Source organism: Gorilla gorilla, chromosome 1 (genome assembly GCF_029281585.2).
Source record: "Gorilla gorilla gorilla isolate KB3781 chromosome 1, NHGRI_mGorGor1-v2.1_pri, whole genome shotgun sequence".
NCBI classification, from domain to species: Eukaryota; Metazoa; Chordata; class Mammalia; order Primates; family Hominidae; genus Gorilla; species Gorilla gorilla.
The window spans coordinates 7,497,010-7,513,304 of NC_073224.2; the positions used below are offsets into that span (position 1 = coordinate 7,497,010).

At 37.2% G+C, this 16,295-nt stretch overlaps 2 protein-coding genes across 2 annotated transcripts; both read right to left on the reverse strand.

Annotated features, from left to right (window-relative positions):
- Positions 1-527: 527 nt before the first annotated feature.
- OR2AJ1 (olfactory receptor family 2 subfamily AJ member 1) lies at positions 528-11,559 on the reverse strand. The gene is made up of 2 exons (XM_019009404.4): positions 11,280-11,559; positions 528-2,120 (listed from the first exon to the last, which is right to left on the reverse strand). The coding sequence occupies exon 2, from the start codon at positions 2,098-2,100 to the stop codon at positions 1,156-1,158; it is 945 nt and encodes a 314-aa protein (XP_018864949.4). The 5' UTR covers positions 2,101-2,120; positions 11,280-11,559; the 3' UTR covers positions 528-1,155.
- A 1,775-nt stretch (positions 11,560-13,334) lies between these two features.
- OR2T8 (olfactory receptor family 2 subfamily T member 8) lies at positions 13,335-15,599 on the reverse strand. The gene has a single exon (XM_055381133.2). The coding sequence runs from the start codon at positions 15,461-15,463 to the stop codon at positions 14,525-14,527; it is 939 nt and encodes a 312-aa protein (XP_055237108.2). The 5' UTR covers positions 15,464-15,599; the 3' UTR covers positions 13,335-14,524.
- Between the last annotated feature and the right edge of the window lie 696 nt (positions 15,600-16,295).

Genomic DNA, 16,295 nt, shown 5'->3' on the forward strand with positions numbered 1-16,295 from the left:
AGACTTGATGCCCAGCTGCCAGAAGGCAGATTTGACTCAAGCTGTTCATACGTGTTTTTTGTTTTTGTTTTGTTTTTTGTTTGTTTGTTTTTTTGAGATGGAGTCTCGCTCTGTCACCCAGGCTGGAGTGCAGTGGCGTGATCTTGGCTCACTGCAAGCTCCGCCTCCCGGGTTCACGCCATTGTCCTGCCTCAGCCTCCTGAGTAGCTGGGACTACAGACACCCGCTACCATGCCCGGCTAATTTTTTTGTATTTTTAGTAGAGATGGGGTTGCACCATGTTAGCCAGGATGGTCTCCATCTGCTGACCTCGTAATCCGCCCACCTAGGCCTCCGAAAGTGTTGGGATTACAGGCGTGAGCCACCGCGCCTGGCCCATACGTTTTAAACTTACAAAGTGTGTCTTGGTGTTTGTTAAAAAAAAAAAAAAAGGGAAAAAAATTAAATGAATTCTCAGTAGAAATATTTATTATCTTCTTTGAAATAACTATTAGGATAAATTGCTAGAAGAGTTTGTAAAACATCATCCTATATGTATAAATGAAATAAGGCAATTTTTATGATATTCCTATCTAATATTGTATAGTTGCTTCTAGCATAGGATGAGTAATTCAATTTTAACACAACTTATATCTGTATATATGTGTGTACGTATATATGTGTCTGTGCATATATATGTGTATCTATAAAATTTTACTGAACAAAGGTGTTGACAAACCAGGCAAAGAATAATGATTTCATATGGAATTTGTGAATTTTTGATAAGTGATTGTTAGCAATATAATTTAACAAAGTTTTATAAAAGTAAACATGGATTTGTCTTTTATACAATGGATGTGTGATTGTATTTTTAAGGATATTCTCATAAGTCTTACAATTTTGGTGTTAAGGAATAGGACGCCTTGGGTAACTTCTACTTCCTGTAACTGTTGCATGATTATAATTGGTACCACAGAAGGAACACTACATTTTTAGAGGTATGTGTTTACAACACAAACACATATTATTGTTTATTATTAACAATGTTTCTGAAATATTCACTTCTTATATGTGGTAAAATAGAAGCTTTGATTTCTTTCTAGGAAACCTCTCATGAGTATCCTTCAGGCATTTAACATAGAAATAGAGAGAACACACATTCAGGAATATTCCTATTCATTTTTTATGTAGAAAGTTACTTTTGAGCATATTTTTCATCGCCGCCAGAACATCTTTATTCCTAAAGCTGTAGATGAAAGGGTTGAGTGTGGGTGTGAGGATCATATAGAATATTGCCAGGAACTTATCCTGGCCTGGAGTGTGGTATGATTTAGGTCTCATATATGTAAAAATAAATGGCCCATAGTACATCGTGACCACAATCATGTGGAAGGAACAAGTGGAAAATGACTTTTTCCTTGCCTCTGATGATTTCATCTGGAGGACAGTAAGAATAATTTGGCCATAAGAAGCAGAGATCAAGGAGAAAGGGATCAGCAGGAAGATCACAGCACTTACACAAACCCCTCGTTCATAGCGTGTTGTGTCTGCACAGGACAACTTCAACATGGCAGGGATTTCACAGAAGAAGTGATCAATTGCCCTAGAGCCACAGAAGGGAAACTGCAGTGCATAAGCTGTGTGGACTGTGGAGTTGAAAACCCCAATGAGCCAGGAGCCTCCAGCCATGAGAGCGCTGGCATACTCCTTCATAAGAATCGGATAGCGCAGCGGGTGACAGATAGCCACATAGCGATCATAGGACATTGCAGCCAGAAGAAGGCACTCACCACCCAGGAGGGTGAGGGACAGAAATACCTGGAACCCACAACCTGCAAATGAAATAGTTCTGCTGCCTGACAGAAAGTTAATGACCATTTTGGGAACGATGTTGGAAACATGCAAGATATCCATAAAGGAGAGATGGCTGAGCAGAAAATACATTGGAGTGTGGAGTCGGGAGTCACTGCGAATGAGGAGGATCATGAGCGTATTTTCTGTTACACTCATAGTGAAAATGAAAAATAAAACTAAGAAGAAGACCACACTTGTTGGGGAAGAAGAGAACAATCCCAAAAGTATGAAATCACTGCTGAAAGTGTGATTCTGATGGCCCATCATGAATTCTCTATTTTTTTAACCTAAAAAGAAATAATGAATTAATAATAAAGAAAAAATATTAGTGTAAATCTTAATCTAACAATAATATACCTGCATAATAAAATGAGAGTTAGTGATGCATGTTTTGTAATCAACATCAAAAGACTCTTAGCCAGTTTTTGGAGTGGGCATGTTTTACAAGCTGGGCATTTCTTTCTTCAAATAATCGGTGATATTCAGTATATTGCGTGGGCCCTTGGCTCCATCTTGAGTCTCATAATCTTAATTAATTCACATAATTTACGCAAATCTACTCTTTTCTCAAATGTCACTTTCCCAAGGAGGCCTACCCTTGCACACCCTTTAAAAAATTGTAGGGCTCCCACTTAAACCCTAATTTCCTGGTCCTCCTTGCTCTGCTCCATTTTCACATGTTTGCACGTCACTTTTCACCTTCTAGTACATTAAATAATAAACACACTGGTTATATTTACTGTTTATTTTCATTCTATGCCAGAATTTTTGCTTCACAATGAGAGATCCTTGTTCTGTTCACTGGTATAACCAACTGCCTGGAACAGAGCCTAGTGCATAGCAGTTGCTCAAGAATGTTGAATATTTGAATGAAATGAATGAACTGTGGAACTTATCTTTCTGTCTATTGCATTTATTGTTTAGATTAAACTTATAGAAAATAAAATGTATAATTCTAAGAATTTCCAAAATAAGTAATGAAATATTGTCACAAAACTCAACATGTTTATAATTTGAAACACTATATTTTAAATGTAAAAAATAGAAGTATCATCTAGTCAACATCAACAATGTGTCTTTAAGGTTGTATTTCATATTTACCTGTTTGGTTAACTTGTTGAAATTGAAGTATAATATATTAATTCTATATGTGGGATAGTAGGTGTTCATATTATTTATTTATATTTTGATAGTGGTTACTTAAATGTTTACATAAGAGTTATTTGTGCACCTTCTGTATGTATAACATTTCCCTCAATATGCATAAATACATACATATATACTTTCACATATTAATACGTAAATTATAAAATTTATAAATACATTAGTCCAGGTTTCTGTCTTTCAAGATGTTTTATGATCATCAAAACAAATAACAAACATGAAAAAATTATTTTCCATCTTATTAACAACTACTTGTTTGAATAAAATGAGCTTAGATTTTCCCTTTTGTAAAATAAATGCAGAAGTATGTCACCGACAATATATAAATGATTATTTTAATTTTTGTGAATATTGAGATTCTTCATAAATAAACAGATCACTTAATCCTATTTTAATTTCCTTGAATAACAACAGTTGTGTGCTATGACCTAGAAGAGTTAGAAAAGATAAGCACCTCAATGAAGTTTATAAATGTATGTGTAATTAATCCTGCCTGTTTTTTATGATGTTGTTTTGTTTCGTTTATTTGTTTTTGAGACAGAATCTTGCCCTGTTGCCCATGCTGGAGTGTAGTGGTGTGATCTCAGCTCACTGCAACCTCAGCCTCCTGAAGTCAAGCAATTCTCGAGCCTCAGCTTCCGAGTAGCTTGGAATACAGGCGCCACTACCAAACCCGGCTAAGTTTTGTATTTTACTAGAAATGGGGTTTCACCATGTTGGTCAGGCTGGTCTCGAACTCTTGACTTCAAATGATCCACCCACCTTGGCCTCCCAAAGTGCTGGGATTACAGGCGTGAGCCACCGCGCCCAGCCATTCCTTTCCGTTTTGACTGTTTTGACCCACGGCTTTGTAAAATGTGATGATACACAGAGATTCAGACTTCAGGGCAGTGGTGCCCTGCATGAGCTGATCGTAAATAAATTTACAAAATCAATAAACACTGCTGACAACTCAAATCAACACACCTGTATCCGAAGTTAACTTTTCCCCACTCCCTGGAGTTATATCATTCTTCTCGTTTTACTTGTTTAATCAATGATTTACTTTATTATCATAATTCCATGTCCTACTGAATCATATGTCCTTAGCTGACTTCTGGCCCATTTTAGGTCTCATTAATTCCTTTTTACAAGAATGATTTAATTGTTTTAGTGGTCTTTGATGTAAAAATATTTTCAGCTATGCATAAATTTCTCCTTCTCTGTATTTCATACTGGATTTTACATTTTTTAGAGTTCATATCATCTACGCAATAATACCTGTATTTTTTCTTCAGAAATTGAAGCAATCCACAATTTATTTCTTATCTCCCTCATCATCTTACTTCCAACACCGTATGTTCACTACTATGAGGCACCTCATATTTCTGCAACTTTTTTTCATATCTCTTGGCTTAACCAGTCAGTCAGGGATCTGAAATATACTCCCATGATGATGGAATGATTCAAGAAAGTGTATCCTCTATGTTACCCAGGAGTATTTCAATTTTGGGTGAAATCTGCCATTGTATGCAAAGAGAAATGCTCTCAATTCCGTGCTTGAAAGTGGAGAAAACACGTGTCACCTATCCTATAGCTTGTTCCCCACAGATGAAACTCTTTGACAAGGTAAAGTTCATTTATCACCCATCTAGCTCCAAGTATACCTTGTTAATAATATTAAATGTTGGAGAAAAATATACACTCTATATCCATGTCTTTTCTATAAGCTTGGAGATTAATCAGAGAACATGCTCTCCTCAGGATTTTGTCTTAAGTTTTTCAGCTTTGTGGCTCTCTAATTTTTAGGAAATTCCTAGTTTCCCAAAAGTCTGTTTACATCTTTATATATACTTCAAGTTTTATCATTTGGAAGAAGCAGTCAGGCAGGTCAGTCTGAAATTTAACCAGTGTACATTATACTTCACATAAACTGAGCATAAAAGAGCCACTTTGATTTGAAGAAACACAGGTCATGATTATAGAGAAAGAAATGTAGAGTGACACCAGCATAAATCGTGTACATAATTTCATACCAAGTTTAATACAAAAGAAGAGCCCACATTTTTTTCCAGACACATCACACTTCCTTCAAATGATAACTGTATGTGATTAAATGTCTGTGTGTGTGTGTGTGTGTGTGTGTGTGGGTGTGGGTATGTGTGTGTGAGACTTTACCATATCTAAAAATGTCTTCATTTAGGAACAATCATTTAGGCTCCTTAAATTACTTAGCCAACTATTCCAAATATTTGTACATGTAGCCAAATTGTTTCATTTTGTCAATGGAACTACTTCAGAGTTCATATGTTTATTCCCATTAGTGAATCAAACTGTTCCTATCTGTTTACTGTGCAAATGTTCCATTGAATTTACTCCTGCTTGGAAGTTACATTCTAGGTACAGACACCATCATACCCCAGTCTCCTTTTGTACTCTTCACTCATTGACTCACTACACTCAAATCCTTCTGAGCATTTTATATTTAAGAAGATTGTTAAAACACACTACATATTCATTAATTTAGACTTAGTTCAACTAAAAAATACTTTTTAATTTATCTACCAGATCTCTCATTATACCGATAAAGCATACAACACGTTTCTTTAAATTTTGATTTATACAGGTGTCGATTGTTCACTAATATTGACATGACTTGACATTCAAATGTTAAGTAGTTATTTATTTGTTCCCACATTATTTCTTTACATTACATGTTTGACTGCAAGACAAGCACAAGACAAAAGAAAATCACTAAATCAATTATGATAAGCTTTATCATAAGCTTAAAATATCAGACTTAATGAGTTAGTGACTGACTATTTTTAAAAAGTGGTCACTGGTATTTCACTGAACTACAGTGGAATTTCATAGGACAGGCAAAACTCAAATACTAAATTAACCTAAATCTGGATGAAATTTAACTATTACTTTATCTAGAGCAGACACGGATATAATAGAAATATAATGGATGTTACCTAGCCCAGGAATTCGTACGCTATTGACTCAAACATTTTATTAAGAAAATAACAATATCATCAATACCCTACTGCTTTGAAGAGATAAACAGGAAAATTTAATGGAAATGCAATATCCCAAAAATATTTCATTTTTTTGTCTTACATGAAACACCAGATATGAAATTATATTTGAAATATCCATTAAATTATGTCTGAAATGAATTTCTATGAAATGAAGATCATGACAGTACCTGCCTGATAAAGTTGTTTTGAATATTAAATGAGACTCATTAAATACCCCCACTACAAACACACACACACACACACACACACACATGCATACACACACAGACCGAGTGAAGGGGGGGAATAGAGCCTGGCACACAGTCAATATTCAGGATGATTATTATTGCTACTACTATTATTACTATATTAGTATTCCTATAGTTACTATATTCTTACTATTTTTTGTTTCTTAAATACACATGTAAGGGGTTATATACCGGGGGAGGGAGAAAATGAGCTAGCTAGGGAGAGGAAAAGAGGGGCAGGAAGGAAAGGAATGAAAGAAGAGAGATTCAGGATATGATAGAATGTAGCTATGTAAAGCAAAGTACAATATAGTGCGTGAATCAGAAGTATATTTTGTACTCACTGTCCAGAAAATTGACTCATTAAGCTGGGGAGAAAGAAACTCACTACACTGAATGAGGATGTTTAGGTTGGCTTCCTCACCCACATGCACACATGAAAATGAGTGTGAAAGAGCAAATCAAGACTTTGAAATCAAATAACCTGAGCTGCTTACAATCTCATTTTATGCCAGCCATTTGATATTTTAATTCACCATTTTTTTTTGGCCCTTCTAACTTTTCAATTTCATACAATCATTACGGAGTGAGTGACCACATGTCTTCTCCTTGTTACTGCTTCCCAGTTTGAGGGAATCCTATAATTAGTGTCTCACGGTGACATCAAATACAGCACGTCATGCACTAAAGTGCTCAAGTCAAAACCACCACGCACAACTGCCCAAGCCAGAAATCAGAGAGTCATTCTGGAACTCTCTTTATCTCTACCCCCTTCCATACACATATCACCATCTCCTACATGTTCTGCCTACGTAAGTGCCTCTCAGGGGTTATTCCTTCTCACCTACTGGGTTCCATGTGTGGTCACGGTAGCTCTAAAGCATCCATTCTATCCTTCTCTTTCAATTGAACAGAACCTGTGTGGGCTCAGCACCATTCACATGTAATCACACACTACTCGTCACTTTTTGAAGCCAGTAGAGTGTGGCGAACTGATTAAATCCTGGACAACTACAACACATGAGTGGTGGGGACTGGAGATACAGACCCTTCTTGCTTCCTTCATCCTGTTTCTTTTTTTTTCTTTTCTTTTCTTTTTTTTTTTGAGACGGAGTCTCGCTCTGTCGCCCAGGCTGGAGTGCAGTGGCGCGATCTCAGCTCACTGCAAGCTCTGCCTCCCAGGTTCACGCCATTCTCCTGCCTCAGCCTCCCGAGTAGCTGGAACTACAGGCACCCACCACCACGCCCGGCTAATTTTTTGTATTTTTAGTACAGACAGGGTTTCACCGTGTTAGCCAGGATGGTCTCGATCTCCTGACCTCGTGATCCGCCCGCCTCTGCCTCCCGAAGTGCTGGGATGACAGGCGTGAGCCACCGCGCCCGGCCCATCCTGTTTCTTTAGCATATGGATATGACGATGTATGTTCCCGAAATGTTCCTGTAACCATTTCACAGGGACAAAACTCAAGGGATTAAGGAGCCGAAGACTGTCTGCTACCAGGCAATTTCCTGTTGATCACCAATCACAAAAGCTGCCCTGATTGGCTAAAATAAACACTTCTTACGAACAAATTAAAAATGATGCTTGTTTTAAGGGAAATGCTTCAACATTGGTCTCAGAAAAGATTTTATCTATAAGACTTCAAGGGCACAGGCAACAAGATAAAAACACACGAATGGGGCTATATTAAACTAAACACCTTCTGCACAGAAAAGAAAACATTCAACTCAATGAAAAAACACCCTGCAAAATTGAAGAAAATATTTGCAAATTATTCTTCTGACAAAAGATTAATATATAGTATATGCGAGGAACTCAATAGCAAATAAAACCCCATAATCCAATTGAAAATAGGTAAATGATCTAAATACCCATTTCTCAGAAGAAGACATAAAAATAGCCAAGTATTTGAAAAAATGTTCAACATCACTAATCATAAGGGAAATATAAATCAAAACCACAATGACATATAATTTCACTGCAATTAGAGTGGTCATTATCAAAAAAGACAAAAAATAACAAATGCTGGTGAGGATGTAGAGAAAGAGACATCTTATACAGTGTTGATGGGAATGTAAATTAGTATAGCTATTATAAAGAACACTATGAAACTAAAAATATAGATCTATCATGTGATCCAGCAATTCAACTACTGGGCATATATCCAAAGGAAAGGAAATTAGCCTATTGAAGGGACATCTGTACCTCAATGTTTAGTGCTGCACTGTTCACAATATCCAAGATATGGAATCAACTACGTGTTCATCAACCAATGAATAGTTATAGAAAATGTGGTATGTATACACAATGGAATACTATTCAGTCATAAAAAGAATAAAATCTTGTAGTTGGTGGCAACATGGATGAGCCTGGATGACATTATGTTGAGTTCAGTAAACCGGGGCACAGAAGGATGTATACTACATGTTCTCATTCATATACAGAAGGTTAAAAAACCTGATCTCATAGAGGTAGAGAGTAGAATAGTATTTACTCGAGGCTGGGAAACACGGGGGCGTAAAGAGAAGAGAGAGAAGTTGCTCAATGAGTACAAATGTATAACTATGTTGGAAGAATAAGTTCTAGTGTTCTATAGCACTCTAGGATGATTATCGTTAATGATAATTTTTTCTATCTTTTCAAATAGCTAGAAGAAAGGATTTTCAATGTTCCCAACACACACACACACACAAACACACACACACACCCTAAATGTTTAAGGTGATTAATATGCTAATAACCCTGATTTGATCATTAAACTTTATATGTATCCAAATATCACTCTGTACCCTATAAATTTGTACAAGAATTGTGCGTCAATTAACATTTTAAATTCTTGTTTAATGTTGAAGTCCCTACGGACCAGGTCTCTGTTACTGATGATAGAACTGAATTCTCTCTTATTATGCACTTAATGCTGTTAGAAAAAAGAAAACGATTTTCTTATTATAGTGCAGGTGATTGAAAAAAACTGAGATGATTTCTAGAAACCAGGGAAATGTCTTTTGTGTGGGAGTTAGCAGGCTGTTTAACTCTGTTACCTGTTCTACCACAGAACACATAGCAAAGTCCAGCAAGTGTGAGATGAACCAAGCTAGAGTTAGCAGAGATGAGAAAATAAGCTTTGCTGATCAAATATTTCTCTGTCTGAAACATGAAATAGATATCACCCAAGCCTAATACTTCGAAGCCTCGAAGGACTGAAAACATCAACTGCATATGGGGTGTGTGCGCCTGACAAGGAAATGACTCACGGCTCAAGCCTCATCAAGCACTTTTCCTTGAGAACGCTGCAGAAAACAGGGGGCATCTTGCTTGTCACAAAGAATCAAGCTAGTTTGTTCCCACTAAAGTCTATTGTTGAAACCATTCTCAGTGTAGCCACATTTAACTAATGTTGGGAGCAATCAAGAGATTAAAAACTCTATCTTAGCAGTAGATTTTGACTGATAGTGGTCTCAAATGGAAATGAATAAATGCCAGCTATGTTTTTGAAACACCAGTACTGCCAAAGGAAACCTAAGTCTGGTTGTACCACTCTGAATTTGTGTGTTGTAGAACTGTAAGTAACCCCTAGACCATTGAGACTGCAGTAGAAGGAATTTGGCCACAAATTGTATGCATCAGTGTACAATCTCCAATTTCCCCTAGAGATCAAAAAAGCAATAGCATTATGCTGAGGGAAAGAAAATTCAATCCAAAGGCGATGTCAAGGTTAAAAGACCACGGTGGACAAACAATCTTTTCAGAAGCCAAAATAAGGGGTATATAACAAGTTAACCTATATGACTTCTCCACTGGCAGCAGAGAAACTCTTGACCATTGCTATCAGTCAAAGATCTTCGGATTATTGTTTGTTAATGTAGTAAATTTCAACTGGGTGTACAACTATTTAGTCAACTATTATCTTACTTGTTACGTTTATATTACCTTTCAGTTTTTAACAGTAAAAATAATATAATAAGTAACATTGAGTTTCCAAATTGTTATATTTAAATCAAAACTAAAATTCTATGCTAAAGATAATGTTTATATTTATTTTAAGTTATTTCAAATAATTTTAAATGGTGTTTCACTTATCTAAATAAAATGGCATGATTTAATTTGCTTTATTGAATAAATATGTGAAAATCAAGCCTACTACAGGCATATCTTAAAGTTCTATACTAAATTCACTTTAGTACATTATGTATGTATGCAGATTATATTAGAATGTTACATATTTTGTGTTCAGAATTTACAGCAGAAATATATTGATGAGAAAGAATCATTGAAGAAGGCAAATGAGTTGATCTGGGAATAGAAAACCTAGTACAGTAGTCTGTGATAATCGTTTGCTACCCTTAATGCATCTATTAGATTTTACATTGGCGGAATCTTCAATCTACTGTAATTCCAGTATGTTTTACTCAAAGTATTTAGCACCCGCTTTTATAGGATACAAACACAAAAATTATAATGACAATTAAGTTAATTCCCTACCTCAAATTTCTCCCCGTATAAATCCATTTCAGTCCTAACACTAGATTCCTCTTTCTGTAACCACAACTTTGCATTTGCAGACTCTGCTAGGTCACATTCTTTTAAATTTAAAAAAAATTCATAAAATTTGCCTACATTTAGTTCTCATTTCCGGTGAAGCTGAAGTATTTATATTTATATAAATTGAGCTATTTTGCATCTTTTTCATAAGTCGGATTATTTCTTGCACATAAACACTCTTCCCCAGCACTTCTAAGGGCTTCAATTTCTTCCATTCTCCCAAGATTTTACATGTAAATCTTCCCTCTATGGAGACTTTCCTGTTCTCTTAAAGAGGATGACTCTCTCCCCCTCAGAATCTGCTCTGTCAGAGCATCATGTTTAATCTACAGTTTAGCTGCTTATGTTTATGTGGACTGTCTGCTCCTTCCTGATGAGGGCTGACTGCAGGTGTACCCTAGAGCGCTCTGAACAAAACCTGCGCCTTCCTATGTGACCTGACCCTGAAGTCCTCCCGGGGTCCCCATCTCCCACCACATTTGACCTTACCACGTTCCGCTCCACACAGGACATTCCAGGCAGGGCCTTTCACATTTAGCACGCTGGGCTCAACACCCCTTCCTCCCTCATGGTGTCCAGCTGCTGTTCATGCTACTCAGATGTTTGTTTCAATGTCATGTCCTTGAGAGTGACTCAGAGGCATTGGGTGATACTCAGTTCAGCGATTTCCTTCCGATTAGCTGACAGTTTACAGGGAGAAGGGGATATGTGGTTTGAAAGGAGCAAGGAAAAGGATGAAAGACACCTTCCCAGCTGGAAGTCCTGTAGCATGTGGCTTGTGGGAGAGAAAACGGCCACCCTTTCATAGGGCACCATGAGGAGTCATGTCCCTAGGGGATGCCTGAGAAAAAAGTGAGGAGAACATGCAGCAATACCTTGTGTGAAGGAGGAAAAGCATGTGACAACATCTTGAACTCTAGTAGAAGAAATGATGGCGATTTCAAATGAGTGTGCATGTGTATATGTGTGGGGTGGGGGCAGGTGCTCACTGAAACACTATGAAAACTAGCTCTTTCCTGAGTGCAAGCTTTTTAAAGTCAGGCAATTGGATTCAGGTCTGTATAAAAGTGGATAGTGAATTTTACCCCAATAAGCTTGTCTCCATTTTTTTAAAAAAATGAGAATGAACACTGAGCCAATTCTGGAAGGTTATGGTTATAACTAAAATAATAAAATGAAGGTGAAATATTAAGCAAAATACAGTTGCAAATTAAGTACTAAATGAATGAGAGGTATTTGTGTTTATTACTGTTATTATAGTTATTTCATAAGAAGTTATACTCTCTTTACTCCATCTAGGCGAGGGTTAAACCAACTCACTTAATGTTTCTGAAAGAATATGGAAGTTGGCTATTTGATGAAATTACCCTATGATCAAATTATGCCTATGTTTATACAAATAAACCAGGTTTAAAGTGTAATAAATTGGCTTTAGATACCCTAAAGCACAACCTGCAGGCCCAGGGTAAATGCCTCAACCAGGCTTTCTTCCACAATCCCCAGGGGCCGCCACTTCCACAATACTGCAGGGACCTGCCAACCTGGATCTCACTGGCTCCTGCTCCCTGAGAGTGTCTGCTCTACATTCCTCTGCTCCTTATTTCAAGAAAAGAAAAAGTTGTGAAGGACAAGATTCAGACTAAAAAAAAGCAAAGTAAAAAAAAAAAAAAAAAACAGTCTCCGTGAAATTATTGTATTACAATTGATTTTTGGATTTAATTTTTTGTTTTTGGAGATCACATGAGTATATATTTATAAATAAATTGATATAGAAATAAACATATGTTTATGTTTGTTTCCTTCGTAAAATCAGCAGTCTCTTCAACATGCCAAATTTCTTGCCTGAAAATTACTGTATCTATATAATCATTTACCTGTAAAGGAGTGAAAGACATGCCATTCCCCAAATACCAAATTGGAATATTGATTACTTGGAATTAAAAACATAGGAGCAATGGTTATTTCAGAAAGGGCCAGCTGATCATTCTCTTCCTACATGTGCGAAGCCATAGAGATTCCTCGGGAGGTGCACCCTCCATGTACCAGCTGAGAAAATAGCCCTTACACCAGACACTGGGATCCGGGGGTGCAATGGATCCGAATGAATATACTTAGCGAAGTAACCCTTCTACGGGTTTTACTCCCCTTCACATACATCCTAATGACTCACCTAGAAATGTACTGCTGTTACCCCATCCCCTTTGTCCTGTAATGTCTTCTTAAATTTATCATTCTTTCTCGAGAAAATATAAAATTTCTCTCTTTGGCCACTTCCTCAGATTTCATGCTCTTGTGAAGAAGCCCCTGTATATGTAAAATTAATAAAATCTGTGTGTTTTTAGTGGCATCATTCCTCCAGTGAAGTGGAATGTTCTGTTACAACTCATAATTAAAACAAACAGATTTATAGCTTTAAGCAGAATGCAGGAGGTGGAAGAGATGTACTAAATACCTGGTTTAATAAAACAGCAAATCTTGAGGCATTGAATGATAACACATGTGTCAGGAAATATAATAACAAATAACCCAATATATGATTTTATTTCCAAAATTCCAAGTAGTCCTATGAATGCCATAGATTGCCTATTAGTTAATGACCAAGTTGTTTTCGCTTTGGAAGCATATACAGATTTTTTTTTCCAAAAACTGAAGTAGACAGTTTACATCAATAGGCAATAGATAATAAGCTAACGCAAGAGGCCTCAGCATTATTAGTCATCAGGAAAATGCAAATTAAAAGCAAACTGAGTTCCTACTACACTCAGAAAAATTGCTAAAATGAAGAAAACATCGACATTTGGAGCAACAGGAACTTGTGTGCATTGTCAGCGGCAGTATAAGAGTAAACAACCACTTTGAAAACAGTTTACTGAAGAGTTCACCAGACACCTACCAAGAAAAATAAAAACATATGATTACAAATAGGAGATTAACATACATTTCAGTCACCAGAACTTCAAACTGAAAATAGCCCAGATGTCCATCAGCAAAATAATGGATAAACAAATGATGAAATTTTCAGAAAACAAAATACTACTTAGCAGTAAAAAATAGCAATGTAACAATGAGGTAAAAATGTGGAGGGATTTTAGAAATATATTAAGCTGAAAGAAGGAAACAAGATTCAAGACCATACTATTTGTTTCCTTTGGTGTGAAATTTTAGAATAGCCCAAACTAACGAACAGAGATAAAAATTAGAGCAGTGGATGTATCTTAGGCCTGGGGTATCACTGGAAAAGGGCCTGCAGGACGTTTCTGAGGTGGTGAAAATGGTGTCTCTTCCTAATGGGTGAATTATCAGGGTAGATATTTGTGGAAATTAGTTGAAAAGGAACATCTTAAATGCGAGCATTCTACTGTGTGTAAGCTACACCTCAATTTGAAACAAATGGCAACAACTTTCAAAACTGCTTGAATGGTTAATTCATTCTTTGAACAAAAAATTATTGTGAGGTATGATGTAAAACCATCTTACTAAGGATTAGTGAGTTCACCGATTTTTAACAATCCATGATTTGATTGGATAATGATAGCTGAGTAAATGAACCCGAGGAATGAAGATTCATCTGCAATTCAAAGCAACACACAAACACACACACACACACACACACACACACAGAGAGAGAGAGAGAGACAACAGATGTAGATATAAAAGTGTATATTCCTTATTTCTAGGAAATTCCACACAAACACTTTGCACAGTTTTGAATGTTGGGGCAAACGTATATACTCTTATTCACGACTTAAGGCCACACACCGACCCATACACCTTGTCAGGGCTCCCTTGACCTCACTGTTCCTCACACTGTAGATGAGGGGGTTGAGTAAAGGGGTGAACATACTATAGAAGGCTGACACAACCTTGTCGTGGTTAGTGGACCTGTGGGATTTGGGTCTCATATAGTTAAAAATGCCAGCTCCATAAAAGAGTCCCACCACAGCCAAATGTGAAGAGCAGGTGGCAAAGGCCTTCTTGCGGGCTTCTGTAGAGCGCATGTGCAGAACAGCAGCGAGGATGAGACCATAGGAGGACAGGATGAGGGACAAGGGCACCAGGAGCATTAACACACAGCAGATGTACATGGCGTTTTCGAAGACTGAAGTGTCAGCACAAACCAAACGAACCAGCACGGGGGCCTCGCAGAAGAAGTGATCGATCTCATGTGCACCGCAATATGGGAAGCTCAGGGTAACAACAGCCTGCAGGAGCCCGTCAGCTGCACCCAGGAGCCAACACGACATGGTCATCCTCAGGCACAGCTGCCAGCTCATGAGAGTGGGATATCGGAGTGGGTGGCAGACAGCCGCATAGCGGTCATAGGCCATGGCTGCTAAGAGGAAGCACTCTCCACCACCCAGTGTGGGGAGGAAGAAGATCTGCACACCACAGCCAGCGCGGGAGATGGCCTTATTTCCGGTCAAGTAGTCAGCCGCCATTTTGGGCACAGTGGTGGAAACCAGCATCACGTCCATGAGGGAGAGTTGGCTCAGGAGGAAGTACATGGGCGTGTGGAGCCGGCGGTCCCGGTGAATCAGGAGAATCATGAGGGAATTGCTAAACAGGGAGGTGAAAACGATACTCAGAAGCATCATGAAGAGGACTTGGTGGGCTCTGGTGTGATTAAAGAGTCCTAGGAGAATGAAATAAGAGCTATAGCTCCCATTTTCCATGATTTCAAATAAGAGTGATACTGCAAATGGAGAAAAAGAAGACAGAGTGTTTATCCTTTATGGTACTCCATTTGAGTTACGTAGTAAAAAAATAGAAAAGTACTTGTGTGAAAGCGATGAAACCTATGTCAAATCTTTCATTTGCCACTTGCAAAATGTTCTAATTTGTGCATAAAATTAATTCAACTTTTTCTCATTTCCAAGGATTTCATAATAAATGCTTCTCAGGCTAAATATTGATTAATTTTATATCACAAATCCACGTTCTGGATAAGTTGCAAGTAACCTGTCAGAATGGTTTTGCTTTATCTGGTACCATCATAAGTGAGTGAGAATGAAATGATTCACATAATTTGTCATTTTATTTGTGCTTGAGTTACATCATGCATAGTCAATATTTTAGAAGCTGAATTAAGTCAATAGATTTCATTATATAAAACTACATCCTTGACTGTGAAGGTTGTGGTTCTATAACATATTAAAACTCATTGAAACCTACCAAAATCAGGCAGTTTTCCCTGACTTAATCCAAGAAGACTTTTTTCCTTTCTAAAGAGGGTGACTTATATTCTCAGGTCTGGAAAGGCTGAGTCTGCAGATGAAAACATAGTTAATTTGGAGTTGTGAACACATTTAGTCCTCCTTTATAGGTGATAGACTGAAAACAGTACTGACTTTCTTGGATATTTTTTATTTCTTTGCAGTGTAAGAGTATAATGGTAAACACACATTTTCATTAACTGTACAAGGTACTTTGTTGCAATGAGACTTTTTCTCATCAGTCCACAAGTATAACCTTTACCAGGTAGAGGAGAAAAAAGAAAACTAAGAT